The sequence below is a fragment of the Achroia grisella genome, unplaced genomic scaffold (assembly GCF_030625045.1).
Source record: "Achroia grisella isolate CSIRO2021 unplaced genomic scaffold, CSIRO_AGI_Agris_v1 utg1241, whole genome shotgun sequence".
NCBI classification, from domain to species: domain Eukaryota; kingdom Metazoa; phylum Arthropoda; class Insecta; order Lepidoptera; family Pyralidae; genus Achroia; species Achroia grisella.
In genome coordinates this window covers 865,731-885,342 of record NW_026712604.1, presented here as the reverse complement: position 1 = coordinate 885,342, position 19,612 = coordinate 865,731, and the positions used below count along the sequence as shown (strand labels likewise).

The window sequence follows — 19,612 nt, the reverse complement described above, 5'->3', positions numbered from 1 at the left end:
CAATGAATCGCCCTTATTCATTGTGGGGGTACAGTAAAAATACACGTGTTAGTGGACGGTCGAACTCTTTTTCTTTGTTATATATTATAGGAAATATTTACTATTTATAATAAACACTAGATAATATAATATTAGTACACATTCTATAAACACGATATTTGTCTCTATAATATTATATAGTGTTGATCACGTTTGTAACAGCGTTGAAATATCGATAGCCCATAAATAATATTGATATAGTAAATATCCCGTTTATATGATGTGTATAGTTGTAAATAATCGAAAAAGAACACTAAAACAGTATAATATTAGGTTAACTATATGTTTACAATATATTTAAGTATTAATTGACGGCATGAAACGAGGTACTTTTTATAAAAAGTAATTTATTGTACATATTATACCTGTTCCGTATTAATTGTGTTGATATTAATTAACTAATTCAAGCAGTGTCTGTTCCAACCTTGACATTGGCAAAATCGTTGAACTCCGAAGAGCCATAGTTTAAAAAAAATACTGAAGTTGAAGTAGTCTGTGCTAAACTATTTTAAAGACTAAAAATCTAAGGACATGTTTATTATTGTATAAATAGATATTATTTTAACTCTATCTGTGTCCTGTAATATATTAGATTTAAATTTTATTGATATTATTTATACTTTAGAATCAAAATAATGGATGATGGGTACGTAATAAATAATACAAAATATTATGTTATATTGTTAAAATAATCGATCTGTAATAATTTGTATATAAGATTTAAGGAAATTTATCTTTGCTATTGTATTAAAAATTAGATGCAAGTTGATTGTAAAAATAGACTGATAAGAACATTCCTTGGCTTTGTTATTGAATCTCAAATATATTACAATAAATTATTAGAAAACCATGATTTTGATTTAATAAATTAGAAATAGTAATATGCAAAAAATTATATAATTAACAAAATAAGACTGATCAGAATTTTAATCCTAAATATTTATGCATTGTCGTGACTAATAGAATATATTTATTTTGTTTCATTATATTATTATTTATTTTATTTCAGGATACTAATGCCCCACATTATAAATACATATTAGACTGACATACATCATCATTGCCTTGCCTTTATCCCATTATTTGGGGTTGGCGCATACATATGTAAGAATAATAAAAATGGTCTTTATGGTCGCTGTACTGATGACAGCAATCTGCCATGGTAGCATCAATACACCATGCTCTTTGTGCAGTAGTCCTTCATGAAGGTGGCAACATGTTAGTGGCAACCCAACCCATATATTAGTGTCATGTTGTAATATTATATGCTTGTTTGTGACAAAATCACATATATAATGATATTGATTTCCCTGCCTAGAACTGTAGTAATCTGCATGTTAAAATTACATTAACATCCCATCTATGAGATCAATTACAGGATATCTCACAGATGGGACTATAGCGTCCAAGTCCAATAATCGGCTCATAATGAGTTGTGAATGTCTCTATTGATGTACATTGGAAAGGGTCCCCTTAAATCTATATATACATCATAAGTTTTAGGATCTACTTAGTTTTTCTTCCTGCTATATACTGTATCTAACCATATATATACTGGGTCTAACCAGTACCTACATGATGAGTCCATAAAATGCTAAGAAGTTTGTCTCAATTGTCAATGTTGAGTAAGGAACTTCCATTACATTATTGCAGAACCCATTGCACTTCATAGAATATATTTTATACTAGTGATATGTTCCCACATTATAATTTATAGTCCCTATGAATCTAATATTTAATGAAATGGAACCAAAATTAAATAAAAATATGTAAACATGAAAAAACAATTCAATTACAAAACTTATTTATTTCTTTGTTGTATATTATATAGTACACTATCACTTCAAGACTGAAGATAATAAAAATAATATTATTTACAGAAAACAGAGGCTTATTGACTGTTAAATATTATTAATAAATACAAACTAAGATAAAATTAATATAAGATTCTAAATTTAAGCATTTATGTAAACAAAAAAAGTGTAAAAATACCTATATCTATTATGTATATTTTATGTTAACTCTGTAGAAAAGCTTAATTATTAATTATCTATAATAATTATTACTATTCATTCATTTAAAACTTCTTGAGATGTAATTTCAACTTTGGTCTTGTGTAACATCAGATATATTGTAATTTATTGGACCTATGCCAACACTACTGCTGGGATGAATTATTTTTTTCACAACCTGCCTCCTGGCAGCGTACGCTGACATCCTAGCTAATCTTGCTTGTCTCTGTTCGGGAGTTTCCTCTGCGAGCCTCCTAGCTGCATATGCTGACATGCGAGCCAACCGCTTGGCTCTTTGTTCTCTTGTTTCTTGTGCCAATCTCTTGGCTGCATATTCAGACATTCGTCTCAACCTCAAGGCACGTTGTTCCGGTGATTCGTTAGCAAGCCTCTGGGCGGCGTAAGCAGACATCTTAGCCAGTCTAGCTGATCTCTCATCTGGTGTCTCATTTTTAGGTACTGAACCTTTTCTACGCCTTCTCATTAGTGGTGCTGGAATTGAAAGTGGATCCACTTCTTGTAACATTGATTCCGGTTCTACATTAGAGGCCTGAACATCTGGCTCTACATTTCGATCTTCTTGTTCAGTTTTTACCGATCTTCGAGACATTTGTTCGTCTCCTACACTGAAATTATTAGTATTTAGAAGGTCCTCCGAATTTGAAGCGTCCGTTCTGATAGTAGATATCCATTTGTTGTTTGTTTTGGCTATCACCATTTTTTTCCAGGAACAATCGGATGAAGTAAACTCACCCATATTGATTGTTCAAGGATTGAGTTATCCACAGAATCATAGTAAGTATATATTATAAAGATAAATACGACGTATCTATTCGAAGCAGAGATTCATTTATACAATTTATTAAGAAAAAACACACGAGATCAAAACATACTTATATTTCGTAGTGGACTGGATTTGCGGATTTGATTCGATAAGAAAAATAACTTATTAACTACGATGAAAAGGACGCCACTCAGATTACTATTTTCATATCAAAGACTGACAACTTGCAACCTACTGTCAGTCAATATGTCGTAGTATCTACGGTAAGTGGTACCTGATCATTTCAAGATATATAACTACTGAAGACAAGTATTAGAAAAAAAAAAAAAAAAATACGAAAATATTACTGAAGACAATGGCTGTATGGGCTGAGTCCTTTTGCATTTCCCTAAAATGGGAAAAACAGAACCAAAAAAAAAAAAAAAAGTGGTACCTGATTGTCAAAATAAATTTGTAATAAAGAAATTTTAACCGTATTTCTCAACCATTAAGTTTATTTTTCACTAGTCTTCAAATTAAGAAAAAGAAATCGCTTATGAAAACCCGTGGATAGGACTTTGTCTCTTTCGCCAAATTTCGAATCCAAAATTACAACTGATAGACAGTTCACGGATGGATGACATTGTTTAGATACATAGAATACACTTTATTTGTAATATACAGCGAAGAAAAGACAACAATATATTAACAAACACATATATTAATTACAATGAGGCGGTTTGTTGCTAGAAGCCATATTTTATTTTTTATAATTATTTGACAGGTGACTAGCTAGGATTTGTCAAATGAATACTGCCATGTCAAAAAAGTTGGCAGTTTTGTTGGCAAATTTGCCAATTGGCACTGTGTTGTGACAGTAATTTTAATATTTTCCATCTGTCTGGTTTAAGTTGTTATAAAATTCGAATAACATTATCTTAAATTTTGATAAATATTTCATTTAACAGTGTATTTTAAGTAACTTAACGTTATAATTATAAGTGAGTTGTTGTAATAGTCATCAAATTCTAGTAGTATTCATTGTTAGACCCACTACAATATGTTGGAGTTGGAATTTATTGTTCAAACTAAATTAATAGCTGTAAATAAATTACTTAATAATAATCTAAGTAATCTTTTTAACTAACTTCTTTGTTATTTGTTTTAGGAAGAATGACCGTAAAAGTGGTAGTGTATGTGACAATGATGTGATGACATAATGGTTCTCTCCTTGATTGCACTTTGAGGATCACCTGTAGACTGTAAACATGGACAACGATTTAGATTCACCGGTAAACCCGACCACTCAGGATGAGTGCGAGGGATACAGGGAGAGTGAGACAGATTACTCCAGCATCAGAGGCAAGGTATCATTTCCTGTTCCGTTCCCTGTACCTCTCTGTTCTGCCATAACTTATATTACTGTAGGAAATTAATACAGTTTAGTTATTTGGACCAAATAGTATTTTCATACAATAATATTACAAATTATCAATAGAGACCTATCAATACCATTTTATTTACTGTGACATGATAAACAAAATCATTTAGATCTATGCAAAATATTGTGTTTATTCAAACTACTATATACTTATATGTATTAAAGTTACATATTAAATATTACAAATAAAATATTGTCATAATTCATTGTTAGGGAAAAGTTATTACACAATTTTGATGTATTGTGCTAAGTTGCATCATCCTCTTTTCATTAACAATTCTTGTGCAATTGGATCTCAATAAGTGACCCTATCTACTGTGAAAAGGTTCATTCCTTCAGAGTAGGTAGTGAGTTCAGGTTAGCAATAATAACATAGAGTATTAATATTTGTTATTGTGATTGTTTACAATTCTTTTCTGTTTTATTTGTGAACTAGTGAAATTTTCTTTTATATATAATGGAAACTAATATGATATTAACAAAAAAGGTAATGCTATGAGTGGTGAATATAATATATGTGTAGGCATGTGGGAAGTTATATGAATAAGAAACTGACGTTTAATTAAACTCAGCATCTTTTATTTTGGAATACAGTTGAAGTATTTTATTATAAGTATTAAAAATGTGATTAATCAAACATACTTATACAATCTCTTAGGTTTGAAATATTTGATAGATATATAAACTATGATGCAATTAATTATAATCATTGGATAATTTATTTCTGAAATAATTTATTATAATTTGTCTCTATATATGCCAAGTATTTTTTTAATGGATGATAAGAATGGTGATCTTGCATGTGTTAATATTTTATGCTGGTGGGACACCAGTGCAGGATGATCAGATGTACATGAGATCAGGTTAATTACCCCATCATGACAAATTTATCAGGATAGTTTCAAGGGGAAACCACATGGAAGTCAATCTGACTTGATTACTAGCAATGTATGGTATGGTACATTGCTAACAATGGGGTCAACAGTCCACATTACTAATAATACCCCCTATTTTAAGTATTTTCTATGCATATCATATATTTTTTAGCAAAATATATATTTAAGTATTTCTAACAGTTGCCTAGTTGTCACAGTACTTTTGCTTAGTCAGGGACTATTTGCAATGATGTGTAGCAAATAATATTTTATAAATAAATAATATAACAAGGTTCATGTATAAGTTTGAAATTATCAACTTAAATCTCTGTAAACACATTATATAATAATTTAATTAACAAATAATAATAACAAAATAGAATTAGTAATGCTTATCTATTAAATAATCTGCTTGCAATAATTAATAATGTATGTAAATAATGATAGGAATATAAAGTATATATATTTAGCATTATTGTAGAAGTAAGTTTATTTATTTATTTTTTTATTTACCTGTGACCAATTGATGTTATCATCCTTCAACATCTTATCATGTAATTTGTAAACATAATAGTAGTTGTATTTTCATACATATATTACTATATCATAAAAAAGTAGCCTATAATTATATCTATATACATTTTGTTAAGTTATTTTTTTTTAGACATAGAGTATGCCTGGCTTTTGTTTTTATGCACTGAGCTTTCATTTAATATTAGACATAGATACCTACATATGTGAATAAACTGTCTATACAAAAAAAAAAGAAATACAGTTGAGTTTATTGCCAGCTATTCTTAATTGAACTGGATAGTAGCAAAAAAATATTAAGGGGGTCTTCCTATGTGACGGCCTGTTTTTTAGGGATATTTTAGGATTTTTTTTCTACGACCAGTAAATATTTAGAGCTTCAAGTTTTTTATCATTTATTAACACATATTTGGACAGTATAAATATAAAATTTCAGCTAAAAATATTCAGTCAAACTAGAGTTACAGCGCTCTGAACACCCCCGCCTCGAAAAAAAGAGCTCCCACTTCCTCCACAATTCCGGCTGATCGGCTTATCTGAAAAAAAAAAAAAAAACGGCGTTTTAATTTGTAGGCTTAAAAGCACGGAATGACCTATAATCAAATGAATATAAAAAAAATTGGATTTTTGATAGACATTTGAAATAAAAGTTGCAAATTAGGCGTTTTTTTTTTTTGTTTTTTTGCTATAAAAAAATCGAAGTTTTGAAAATTTTCGATTGATAATAGTTCATTCCATGCGTTTACATATATTGAGTGTGCCCTGTAAATTTCAAGTAATTCGGTCCAGCCGTTTCTGAGATACAATGGAGGAAAGTTTGAAAAACACAGTTTTGAGAAAAACGCGTTTAAAGTTTCAAGTCCGTTAAAAACTATTAAAATATCAACTTACTCTCAATCGGCGATGCCTGGTCCATAGAGTATTCCTTCCTCTTCCTCGTGAAACTCTTTTAAAGCAGATTGTTCAGCTCTTGAGTCAATCCTGGCTTGTTTAACGACATCACTTACGCGCCGCTCAGAGCGTAAGATTCGCTTTTCATCCCGTTTCTCAACATACGCTTGGGCTTCACGACCAACAGGGCATCCCATAATCGACATAACTTTTAAAATACCTTGAAAACCTTCATTAAAGATAATAACTGCTAAGTAGCTAGCAATTTCAACAACTTTGGGACCAGAATGAAGATGTTTAGGAGCGAAAGTCCAAATCAAAGAATTCAAAGATTCGTTATTGTTTTGTGTCTCTGCTCCTAAACAACGAATTAATAATTCGTCTTTCGATAAATCTTCGAAAACCGGTTTGATAGCTTCTTGGACTTGCGGAATTAGAGGTGGTTTATCGTGATGAAATTGGTCCAGTTCATTATTAGCTTCAGCCTTACGCCATTTACACCAACTGTCTTCGCCTTCTGGACAAAATTGATGCTGAGGGTTTTCATCAGAAGAACATTTGTGATAGTACGTTGCCCAAACTTCCTTTCTCATATCTTCAAGCGAATCTGGATGGCGTCGAATTGCTAATCCGTAGAATTTTGTAATTTCTTGGATAACTTTATCAGTAAGTTTACCTGCTCCTTTTCCTCCTATTCCTTTATTGGTTTTATCCTTTTTAAGTCTGTAGAAACGTGTCTAAACTTGTATAAACAAATATATTAATAAAAGGGAGGCCAGGTATAAAGCCGACGGTACACAATAGGCCCGGTCTCTAACTGCCAACTCACCGCTCCGAACCGCTCTTTCTTTTACCTGCTGTATCTTTAAAACGACTTCGAATTTTCTAAAATCGCTTTACTACCGTATTCTAGACATGTTAAGGGAGCAATTTATGAAAAAAAAAAATCGATTTTTTCAACCCATCACATAGGAAGACCCCCTTAATACAAAAACTTCCTGTTTAGGAAGCAGCTAAATTGTCCTACATGAAAAAATGATTTTTGATTTGATTTATTGTGAAAGATAAACACACAAATTTTACATACACAGATGGTGCTGGTAAGTCCAACAGCGGACGAATATGAGCTGCTAAGAAAAGAACTCCTTGAGAGGCTAGAATCTGGAAATGGAGAAATTATTTACGATATTGGCCATGGTGAAGGTGAGTGCACACTATACATATTATAACAGGGTTGGTAATACTCTTAGTGACCTTTAAAGGTTATCAGCTAGGCCTTTAAAGTTCAATGCCTTAACCTTCAACCTCTTTATAAACAGCTTTGTTTTTCCTCATTATTGTTGTCCATTTATTTTCTTTGAAAAAGACAGTTTTACAAGAATTATATTAGCTGGTAATCCATGATTCCATTCCATGATATTTATACAAAGAATGCAATGACTTTAATTAATCAACATCTATAAATTAAGTATAAAGACTGACAATAAAGCTAATTTTAGTTTTTAGTTTTGTTGTATTGAATGTTTAGCAAAATAATGGTGATATATATTCTAAGTTTCTCTGTAAATTATTTTTATTAATATGTACAATATTACATTCATAAATACAGATAAAATGCTATAACAACAATCCCTTTATTAATCTTAAGGCCTGTGTGGTAGGAATCTTGTATCTTTGAGTACTCAAACTTTAAATTAATATAGGCTTAATTTAATGGACATTTTTTTTTATGTCAATTTACAATTTACTAGTGGCCAGCCCCATAACTGTCAATTTTAGTATTTAAATGTATCTATTAGAAATATATAAAGGATAAAATTGCAGCTATGATATTAATTAATCTAAAGATACGTATGACATCATTATCTTATCTCGTAATTACAATAGTCTTTATTTCATTATACAATCACAAGTCATGCAATAATAATATTTTTTTGTTTTGCAATCATTACTCAAATATGTAGATGAAGTAACAGATACTTATTGTATGGAACTCAGTTATTGTACTTGTTTACTCGATTTATTGAGGTAGATTTGGTAAAGAGTCATCTGTGTGGATACCTTAGTCTCTTTTTTTTCGGCCTACTCTAATGTTGTTGGCCGCAGTTGGCCTTTAAAGCATCACCTGACGATAGGGGGCGAGTGCAGATGGCACTCTAAACCCGCGTAAGGACTTATGGAGCGGCTGAAGGCCAACTCCCGCCTGACAGATATGACCTAGTCTGAGGGCACCTCTAGGGGTTCGAACCTCGGCTCAGGCCGTCGTAACATCGGTCCCCGCTTGAATTGGACGGGGGATCGATCGGAGGGGTCCTTAGTCTCTATTTCAGCCGCCAAGTAGCTTGCTTCGTACAATGTGTTTTGGTTGAAGAATACTCTGTAATTTCACTGCCTCACCTGTTAGTTTGAAGGGTAGGATCGGTTAGCCAATCAGTTAGCTCGTGGTGGCGAATTAACCAGAAATGTAGTACTATATATACTATATATGTATATTTCTAAAGTGAACTGCGAGACATGGTCATGCACAATTGTTACCCCACCGGAGTGTTCCGAGAGGGTGTATGGGACATGAATTGAATGCAAATCTATATTCTTTAATGCAATTTTAAATACAAAAATTTAAAGAAGTATTGTTAGCAAATGAGGACTTATTTCTAAAAGATATCTATCTTTTCCAGTCAATCTAAAACAGCGTGATACAGGAAGTGGCGTGTGTATAGAAATTTATATTTTTAGATGGAAGAGGCTTAACGGAGGATGAATATAGTGCGTCGGTGGCGACGCTGCAGTCCCTGGTCAGCGCGGAGAGGGTGTCGTGCGTGGAACTGCGACGATGGCAGTGCGGCTCCGGCCTCACCGGGCAGTACTTGCTTAGGACAGAGGTCGACGACACCGATTTCATGGAAATTAGGTATTTTTTTAAATCATGTTGCTGGTTGCTATAATATGTGTTTTTGTGGATGCTGTTGCTCAGGATTTAGAATTATACATTTACTTTATTGTTAGGGTTTCTTTATTATTATATTTATATTTTTGTATAAATGCAACAATTTGTTGTGAACAGGGTGGCTGTAGTAGGTAATGTGGACGCGGGGAAGTCGACCTTACTGGGCGTGTTGACGCACGGCGAGCTGGACAACGGGCGAGGATACGCCAGGCAGAGGCTGTTCAGGCACAAACACGAGCTGGAGAGCGGCAGGACCAGCTCTGTAGGCAACGATATACTGGGATTTGATAGCGTGGGTGAGGATACTAATTTTATTATTAATTTTTTGGAAGACTATCCGTTTCAATTAAGTTTTCAATAATTTTATTATAGATTACTAAAACTACTTCATGGATTTATAATATTTTACCACATTTATTCATGGATTTACCACATTCAGTGCGGAAACCTAAACACTGTTACCACCTTCTCTAATGGTAATCAAATTCTGACCATCATCGAGTCTACACCCATATTGCGGCACGTGTTTCGCCTCTATTCGAGGCATTATCAGGCATTGAATAGAGTTCGAATATAACTTGGAGGCCTAGTGTTGATAGGTCGGCGACCAAACTGCGACCAAGGATATTGGTCTCACAAAATAGTATAAATCCAATAAGTAGTTCAATGCTCTTCTGCAAATAACACCTAATTCGATAAATTAGATTACTAAAACTTTTTATGCCAATACAATGACGAAATATGTGGACTATTTTATTAATACTAACATTATTTTAATATTTGTACCCTATTTCAAGCAAAAAACAGCTATTTTGGCTTGACGGGAAGAGATCTATTTTAAAAATAAGTACTCCTTTGCAAACATAATTTCTAAAAATTGCAATAAAGAATCTATTATAATATTTATTAGTCTAATAAAAATTGTGTACATGTGCAGGTAATGTGGTAAACAAGCCCGACCACGGCACCCTGGACTGGGTGAAGATCTGCGAGAAGTCGTCGAAGGTGATCACATTCATAGACCTGGCGGGGCACGAGCGTTACCTCAAGACCACCGTGTTCGGTATGACTGGACACGCGCCGGACTTCGGTATGCTAATGGTGAGCCTTCATAACACACATTTTGGGCAATAAAAACTAATTTTTTCATTTCATTTCGTAAAAATAAAATAGAAGAAATCGTATGTATTAAATATAAAAACTGTATGTAAAATGGTCATTTTTGAAGCTAGAATGATTGAACTTTTTACTTTGGTTTTTTTGTGTTAGATTACTAAATATTTTTACTTTATTCTTATAGTATAAACCTATGTAGAACCGCACCGAGAGCTGAGTTCTGGTCTACTGAGATACAGGCTTCGTGCCTAGTTCAATTTACAGGGTCCTACAATCACAAGTTATACAATGATTTAAAACTTGCATATGCTAATGCTAATAAATTGCTAATAAATTTAATATTATTATTATTACAGATAGGGGCGAACGCTGGTATTGTGGGCATGACGAAAGAGCACCTAGGACTGGCGCTAGCGCTCTCCGTACCCGTCTTTGTGGTAGTCACCAAGATCGACATGTGCCCGCCCAACGTGCTCCAAGACAACCTGAAGCTGCTCATCAGGATCCTCAAGTCGTCTGGCTGCAGGAAGGTACCGGTCATGGTGAAGACGAAAGATGATGTCATTGTCAGCGCCACTAATTTCGTGTCTCAAAGGTGTGTAAATTTCTTATTCATTCATTCATTCATAATTTAAGAGCCATAGATCTTTCTTATAAACGAAAAACAAATTCCCTAGTTCAGTATACAGATTCAATTGAGAAGAACTGGCAACAAACTCAGCTGAATTTCCTTTTTTGTAAAGGCAGTTTATGTAATTTTTTATACTTAGGTGTCTATATCTAACATTAAATAAAAATTCTGTGCCAATGAACAAGTATTGCCACGCATGTTTGTCAATTAAGTAACCGTTTAGTGTGTAATAGGCTTTCTCAATAAATATGATTTAATATGTCAATTTAATTATCTTTTTCTCATAGGCTATGCCCAATTTTCCAAGTTTCAAATGTCACGGGTGAGAATCTCGAATTGTTAACGATGTTCCTGAATCTACTGAAGACGCGGATGCCCTCACAGGACGACAAGCCCGCTGAGTTTCAGATAGACGACACCTACTCTGTGCCTGTTAGTACAAGTGTTATTTTGTTTTTTAACTTGTAAAAATCATAACATAGTGGTTTTCTTAATTAATTTTAATTTTAAACAAAGATTTATTACTTTATTAATAAAATATATGTAAAACATATTGTTTCAAGACATTTTTCATAAAGGTTATTCTTAATAAATTACTGTTTAGTATTTAATAAAATAAGTTATGTTTTTTGTCGATGGTATCCTTTACATTGATATCAGCCTAATACAATTCCACAATTCTATGTTATCTGCAAGTTAATTAATATGATATAAATATATATAAATAGAAAGTTTTATATACTTTGTTATAATAGATAAATTTAAAAAGTAATAAAGTAATTCTCTGTGGATTTGTCACGATGTGTTAACAGACCTAACCTCATGTTCATTTTATCATCCTTCACTGGTGCGCCGCCAGCGTAAACTTCTACCGCACGCCAGTGCACCATTCTATTATCATAGATTAAAGAATAAAAGAAAAAATGGGGTCCACATTACTAACAATCCCCTTCTCTACGGTAAAGCTGGTTACATGTGTGATATTAATCGATGAATTGACAGGGCGTGGGCACAGTGGTATCGGGCACGACGCTTGCGGGCGTCATCCGTCTCAACGACACGCTGCTACTGGGGCCCGACCCGCTGGGCCGGTTCGTGCCCATCGTCGTCAAAAGTATCCACCGCAAGCGAATGCCGGTGCCGGAGGTGCGCGGCGGACAGACAGCTAGCTTCGCACTCAAGAAGGTAACCGATTCGAATCTCTGTATTTCCTTGTCTCTGTTTATTTTATAGAGATAGACTGAACAATCTTATTGAAGTCGTCTGCGTGAGTATTCTGTATGTTTCTCATCTATTTAGAACAGCTTATTTTGTAAGCTATTTATGTATTTTATGTAATTGTAGGCTGAGTTAGGACAATGAAATTATAAGGTATCGAAAGATAATTTATAAGTTCCCTGGAAAGGCTACACCAATAATAATGTAATAATAAAAATAACTCAGGACAATTCACACAGCATCATCTAGTTCCAAACTAAGCAGAGCTTGTGTGGTTGGTTCTGGATAGCTGACACAATACTAGAATACATTTTATTTTGTAAATTATGTATAACAAAATATGTATGTATTTAGAAAATGAAGTTACAATTTATGTATTTATGTCAGCTATCTAGTACCCATAACACAAGCTCTGCTTAGCTTGAAACTAGATGGCGCTGTGTGTATTGTCTTTTACACTACAGTCAGGCCACTCCACAGTATCCCGGTAATAGTAAATTATATATTACAGGGATACCGATTTATTATATGAAGCAATTACATATATATATATATGTATCTGTATGTTTAGGTACACAGTACATGTAATTTATTTCACAATATTTTTTATCTTTTTTTAATGGATCATAAATAATTGTATTGCAGATAAAAAGGTCGCAAATTCGCAAGGGTATGGTGATGGTGTCCCCGGCATTGAACCCGCAAGCGTGTTGGCAGTTCGAAGGAGAAATCCTAGTGTTACATCATCCCACCACTATCTCCTCGCGTTATCAGGCGATGGGTGAGTATTATCTTAATTGTATGATAACTTTAATCCTAGTTTTTTATAAATATGAAAGTTTGTGAGTATGGATAGATAAGAATAATAATAATCTCAGGATAATTCACACAGCAACATCTAGTCTGTTATGAGTCTAGTATCCATAACACAAGCTCTAGTCTAGTCTAGTACCAATAATTGATACAGATATATAGATATTACTTTTTTTTGTAAATACATAATATAATAAAACCTCAGTATGAATACATACACTCACATTAAAACGCGATTGTGTCTATGTAGTGTTAATTCGTGTTAATATATAGAATAAATAATTACTTACTAAATTATTAGAATAATTACAAGTGCACCTGTTTATTCATTACCATATACACGTGTACTTAATTAGTAAGTAATTAATATAGTTTTAAATATAATTGTACATTTAAGTACATCACAATATTGCATCATATATATTGTGATAATAAATAATATTTTAAAAAAAATCTCTTCGTCATGTATTTTTAATATATTTTCCACCAGTGCACTGCGGCAGCATCCGCCAGACTGCGTCGATCCTGTCGATGTCGCGGGACTGCCTGCGCACCGGAGACAAGGCTCTCGTCAGGTTCCGGTTCATCAAGCATCCGGAGTACCTCAAGTGTGGACAGAGGATGGTGAGCACACGCATTGTTATTTGTCATCATCATCATTAATGATTTTTTATAAATATGCCTTTATACATCCATGGATCTCCAAATGTGTACTAAGACTAGGATAGTTAATAAGTTAAACTACGGAAATCATTCCACAGTGGTTGGTTCTCTATGTATTAAAAAATAAGACATCTTAACATCGACATTTACAAAAATTAATATACATCAAGCCATCTAGTGACACAAATGTGAAACTATAAATTAAACAAACAATTATATATACTAGTTTGATTGTACTTTGCTTTGTCGTTTGCAGAACGTTTAGTAAGTCACATAATATCATTGACGCTATCTACATATATATATCGTGTATCAAGCAAAAATTCGTACTATGCAATGGTGACCCAGTGATTTTTGTAGTAATTTTTTGGATAAAGTAAAACTCTACATTATTATTACAGATGGTAGCACTCGTCTATATCACTAAAAATTGTTTCCCTGGGTTCTGGGTGATTCGTCCAGTTACTATTACGAAATAAATGACGACGTATACTGTTTCGCTGGCAGGTGTTCCGCGAGGGCCGCACCAAGGCGGTGGGCAACGTGCTGCGCCCCGAGCCGGCCGCGTACAAGCCGCCGCCGCGCGGGCAGCCCCCCCGCGACCGCCGCCCGCTGCACGCCGCACCACATCTTGTCAGTATTCCTTAATAATGCCACCCGTGAATCAGTTTTCTGTTCGGTTGTGATAAAACATTTAACCTAGAAATTAGTGTAATATAAAATTTAATATGTGGAAAATATTTAATGTTATATATTTCCTTTAGTATCTGTTTAATTTAAAAGAAAATCATAGTTGTAAAAGAAGCATTGAAAATTATCGTTGCATTGTAAGTATCATTGGTTATCTGGAGGTTATAATTTTACTGCTAAAATTACTGCAATATTTCAAAGATTAATGTTGTACACTCAAAGTACTATCGATTAAAAAAACTCTATAAAAGCTATACCTATTTTATTACACATGCAAGTGCAATAAAGAAACATTACCTAATACTTTGCAATTTTGTAGAACAATTGTCTCACTAATATTATATTAAAAGTATGGATTACCGAGTTATCCGCGGCGTAAGAGGACTTGACAGCAAAGTCTCTATTATCCATGTTTCTATTAACCGTTTAAGAATATCGTATGATCCACAACAGGAGAGCGACGGGACGACAGCGGAGCCCCCCGCGGAGGCCACGGGCGGAGCGCGACGCGGCCGCAAGCGACACGACAAGCCGCCCGACCAGCCCGCGCTGCTCCCCACCGCCGCACTCTAACGACACATCGCGACCACATTCAAAAACCAAGATGCACGTCTATTACACACATCTTACAGAAAATTTGTAGTAAATAAGCTGACAATACCATGGACTGCGATTACGGTCATTTTTTATTGTATTAATTTACAAAAAAGGCTATAACAGAATAGCAGAGAGGGTGGACTCACTGTCCCCTCATTAATCGAAAAAGATTAATTAATATGATTATTATTATTATATACATTAACAGAGCTATGGGTGTCACAAAATACATTGTGACGCCTACATAGCTGTACCTCTTTATTTTATATATTCCAAATGATAGTGACATTTAGTAATATGTAGATTACAACCACGTTCCTAAGAATATCCTTCAATTCTTGTCCCTAACGGGTCTAGGTAGAGAACTCTTTAAAAGGGCGAGCACAATAGATCTCTGCAGGCTACAGTGCTACAGGTCTTAACGCCTGAAAATAGACCAAATCCCTCAATAAAAAATTATGATATGTTACCAATTAAAAATCTAGTTAGTTTTAAAAATTAACTAATTTTATCAAAAAACTTTGCACAGATTAATGTCTCTTACACATTATATTCAATAATATCACAAATTAAAAATTGTAATATTTTCTCTTTTAAATATTAAACACGTTATTTCCAGTTATTCTTAATAGTTTCATATTATTAAATTTTTAAGAATAATTCAGCTTGTTTGCCAAAATTATTGATGTATGACTAGAAATGAATGTACAATTTCCTTTTAAGCACTACTATCAGTGCCGATTGTGATCTCCAATTGTGCATCTTGAGTTTTTTTATGTTATATCGATGTTGGGTACATTCAAGTATTACAGTGGTACACTTCGGTTACCAGAGTTTTTCATTAAGAAACGTTTTCCCTATTAGCGCGGCTAGTTAATTCAACGAAGTACAAGTTTACCTAAGTGGTTGTAGGAGTTATATTTTTGTGTGTGGCGTATAACGCTCCTCGGCGTCAGATACGCGATGTTGTGAATCGTCGTGTACTACATTTTAAGAGTTACGTCTCCAGAGTTACATATTTTTGAGTAAAATATTCTTGTAGCTGTATAAATCGCGTTTACATTTTGTCTTATCAATATAATTAGTATAATGTTGAAAGAGTACCTTAGCACTAATATTTAATGTATACATAGTTTCTCATGTTTACATTGTAAGCTCAAAACACGATATAGATCTAATTATTTTTTTGGACTTGATTTACATCTGAGAGAGTTAGGTATATTGTAGCGAATTTTTACTCACAATGTTATTTTGGATAGATGAATGAATATTTTCTGCAAATAATACTATCAAGATAAAGCAATATATCTTTAATACGAACGATTGATGAGTATGACTATACAAGATATAAGTAATTTTTTACAACTTGTAATAATATTGCTTTTGGCTTATAGTATCTTTTCCTTAGATCATTGATATAGAGATGTTGCAGATACATCTTTGATTTTAATTAAAAGTGACTTCTAAAGCCTAATTATAACTTAAAAATGACACTATTCTATGATAAAAAAATTATTAATGTTGGTTTTTCTTTTGTTTTTATCTATTGAATCCTATGAAAATTGTTATTTTGTGTATTATTATATTTTATTACAGATACAGCAGTATTTTAATTACCAAACTTATTTACATTTGGTTGTCCCATAAAAAAATATGAGTACCATAGCATTAGTTAGTATTATGTTTCTAGTATTTGATCTACTATAGAAGTTGTTTTTTAGAACAACTTTGTGGTAATTAATAATATACTTGTCTTATCCTAACACGAATATGACCGGTACTTGATATATTCAGACAGCTTTGTTTCTACGAGTTATGAAAGTTAGGTTGTTCCATACTTGTGTGTAAATATATTTTTCTTCATATTGACATAGTAATTAAGTTTCAAGAGTAATTTGGACAAGTCTAATACTACAGGACACCTTAATTTCTACTGTGATATAGTAGCAAGCATGTAGCGAGGCTAGTTGCTCCTCAATGTCATATCATTAAACACATAAATACATTTTACAATATCATTATTAGAATGTGATTTGTTTTCTAGTTTAAGATATTTTTTATTGTTTTGTTCAATTTGAGTGAAAAAATTAAACTATACCTAAATAAAACTTAAGTCTTTTTATTTATTACGATATAAGATGGTACGGTATAACACATGAGGCGGAATTTCAACCAGTCGTAGGCGAGAGCCTTGTAACGCCGTCTGTTAAATACGCACGTATATCGTATGATGTCCACCATAACACTAGATTACCCGACATTTTATTTTTTTAAATCAACGCGCTGCCTACTGTGTCACCTAGCGGCGGTCAATTCGAAATTTAAATAGCAAATATTTAGGGTTAAAGAATATAATGCGGCGTGCATTTTTTGTGAGTTGCTTTATATATCGTAAACAGTGAAGTTAGATCCACTTAACGAGCAAGTAGGAGATTGTAATAACTAAATCATTAATACTTTGAACTCTAAATTACAATTTCAACTCTATACCCACTTTCATGTTACAACTAAACTATTATGACATCAGTCTGTCGCCCCAGAATTAGTATTGCGGCTCTAATATATATTACTATTACTACAGGAGTTGTTTTATAGTATACGGTAAAGAAAATAATACTAAAGAAAACTACTAGATAAAATTAAACTAAATCCAAATAAAACTCAAGTCTTTTTATTTAATTAACGTAACTAATTTTGATTAAGTTCATATTGAACACTACAATTAACTATACATTATTTTTTTAACTGTTTCTTAGCATCCTCTATACCCTCCTTCATGTTTTGACTAAACTTTTTTATAAATGACATCAGTCTGTTGACTCTTTGTGGATCCACTTCTGATAGTTTTTCCTTTCCTCTATAGAAAAATGAGACTGCCAACTGTGCAGCCCGTCTCACAGGATATGACTCTGCAATTCTCTGTACAAGCTGTTCATTGTTTGCCAAATATTTAAATAAAGCACGGAGAGGCATTATGATGCAAATCACTTGAATGATGTCTCAAATGAACACATATTTCGATAATTCTGCAATAACTCTTGTTTCAATTTCAGCTGAGTGCTAAGGATTTCAAATTGTTTTATTTGGTCTTGTTTGTTGTAGTCTATACCAGGTAAACGCTTGATCTGAAAAATAAATAAAATAATTATATTTAACAATAACCCAATTGAGATTTAAAAAAGAGTGATCATTGTGCTATAAATGCTACAAAAATAAATAGCTAACACAAGAGGTGTAATCTATTGATTATAGAATTTAACTATTAATGAGTTTAGTACTACAATATATTTGTAGATAAAAAATTATAACATATTGTAGTTGATAACATAAAGTAAAATTACTTAGTACTAGTTGTACTTACCAAATTTACTTAGTAAAGTAAATTTAGTAAGTACAAATAATACTCTCATTTGTTAAAAGCATTCTTAATCTACTATTAACTAGTAATAGATTAAAAATCCTCCTGCAGTGGTTTATATGTTGTTATGACACGATATATGACTGGGTGAAAGTTCTAAAACACATATTCCAAAAATATTAATTTTGAACAACGACATGAATTTGTAGTTTTACATACTAGGTTTTGCACGCACGTCGGCGCAAATGAGAGGCTAAATGTAAAAATGTAGACAATTTTAGATTTGTGTACGTAGTAAACAATATATCCATGGCTATGAACACAAACCTGTGAACGTGCGATGTCCAATTTCTTCTGTAACTCTAACACTCTTTGACTACAGTCAGCAGATTCACGAGCCTTTGCAGCGTTATCATGAAAATCGCGTTCCACACTAAAATGAATTAAAATATGCAATGTTATTTATGCAATCATACGCAGATAAGAGTCAGGGTACTAAAAATAGAGGGTAAAAGTATACCTTCGTATAATTTCGTACACAATCGGTAAAAAATCTACGTCTACGTCTTGAACCGACAATGGGCTGTAATTATTTTGGTCGGAGTTATCAGTATTATTTTCCATTTTATAAATATATGAACACAAATAATTAAAGTCACTTGCCTAAAGGAATGAAGTTAGGTTAGGTGGTTAATATAGGATACAGTACAATGCAGTACAATATGAAATGAAATAATTAGAAAGTAGAATTGGTTACATTAAACAGAAAACAAAGAAATTAGACAAGAATAGAAAACAGACAGAAACAAAATGTCAATGTCATATTCTTGTCAAGTTGTGATGTACGGAATAACCAATTTAATCATAATCGATATTCGCAAAGTACGAGAAACTAGCCAATGTTACATATTTCATTATACATTAGGTTTTTAATACAGAGTTTTATGGACATTATCATCACCTTAATTTTTTATGTTAAGAACGATATCGATTTAAAATTGTTGCAGTCGTCGCTTGTCAATTGACC

The 19,612-nt window shown here is 32.8% G+C and overlaps 3 protein-coding genes across 3 annotated transcripts; 1 reads left to right on the top strand and 2 right to left on the bottom strand.

The window, feature by feature from the left end:
- Nucleotides 1-1,898: 1,898 nt before the first annotated feature.
- On the bottom strand, nt 1,899-3,035 carry LOC131854677 (uncharacterized). The gene has a single exon (XM_059205812.1). The coding sequence runs from the start codon at nt 2,806-2,808 to the stop codon at nt 2,140-2,142; it is 669 nt and encodes a 222-aa protein (XP_059061795.1). The 5' UTR covers nt 2,809-3,035; the 3' UTR covers nt 1,899-2,139.
- A 637-nt stretch (nt 3,036-3,672) lies between these two features.
- LOC131854658 (GTP-binding protein 1) lies at nt 3,673-16,151 on the top strand. Its single transcript, XM_059205791.1, has 14 exons — nt 3,673-3,815; nt 3,983-4,181; nt 7,644-7,755; nt 9,289-9,463; nt 9,617-9,795; nt 10,437-10,600; nt 10,972-11,210; nt 11,534-11,678; nt 12,249-12,431; nt 13,110-13,245; nt 13,768-13,901; nt 14,448-14,573; nt 14,724-14,767; nt 14,981-16,151. Exons 2-14 carry the CDS (start codon nt 4,083-4,085, stop codon nt 15,201-15,203), a joined length of 1,959 nt encoding a protein of 652 aa, XP_059061774.1. The 5' UTR covers nt 3,673-3,815; nt 3,983-4,082; the 3' UTR covers nt 15,204-16,151.
- A 1,960-nt stretch (nt 16,152-18,111) lies between these two features.
- Nucleotides 18,112-19,291, bottom strand: LOC131854672 (mediator of RNA polymerase II transcription subunit 9). Its single transcript, XM_059205807.1, has 3 exons — nt 19,106-19,291; nt 18,913-19,018; nt 18,112-18,352 (listed from the first exon to the last, which is right to left on the bottom strand). Exons 1-3 carry the CDS (start codon nt 19,207-19,209, stop codon nt 18,212-18,214), a joined length of 351 nt encoding a protein of 116 aa, XP_059061790.1. The 5' UTR covers nt 19,210-19,291; the 3' UTR covers nt 18,112-18,211.
- Between the last annotated feature and the right edge of the window lie 321 nt (nt 19,292-19,612).

Coding starts and splice junctions, on each gene's coding strand:
- LOC131854677 (XM_059205812.1), bottom strand. CDS start 2,808: ATGGGTGAGTTTACTTCATCCGATTGTTCCTGGAAAAAAATGGTGATA.
- LOC131854658 (XM_059205791.1), top strand. CDS start 4,083: ATGGACAACGATTTAGATTCACCGGTAAACCCGACCACTCAGGATGAG. Junction 11,679..12,248: donor ACGACACCTACTCTGTGCCT/GTTAGTACAAGT, acceptor ATGAATTGACAG/GGCGTGGGCACAGTGGTATC. Junction 13,902..14,447: donor TCAAGTGTGGACAGAGGATG/GTGAGCACACGC, acceptor TTTCGCTGGCAG/GTGTTCCGCGAGGGCCGCAC.
- LOC131854672 (XM_059205807.1), bottom strand. CDS start 19,209: ATGGAAAATAATACTGATAACTCCGACCAAAATAATTACAGCCCATTG. Junction 19,019..19,105: donor GTGTACGAAATTATACGAAG/GTATACTTTTAC, acceptor AATTCATTTTAG/TGTGGAACGCGATTTTCATG. Junction 18,353..18,912: donor TGGACATCGCACGTTCACAG/GTTTGTGTTCAT, acceptor TTTATTTTTCAG/ATCAAGCGTTTACCTGGTAT.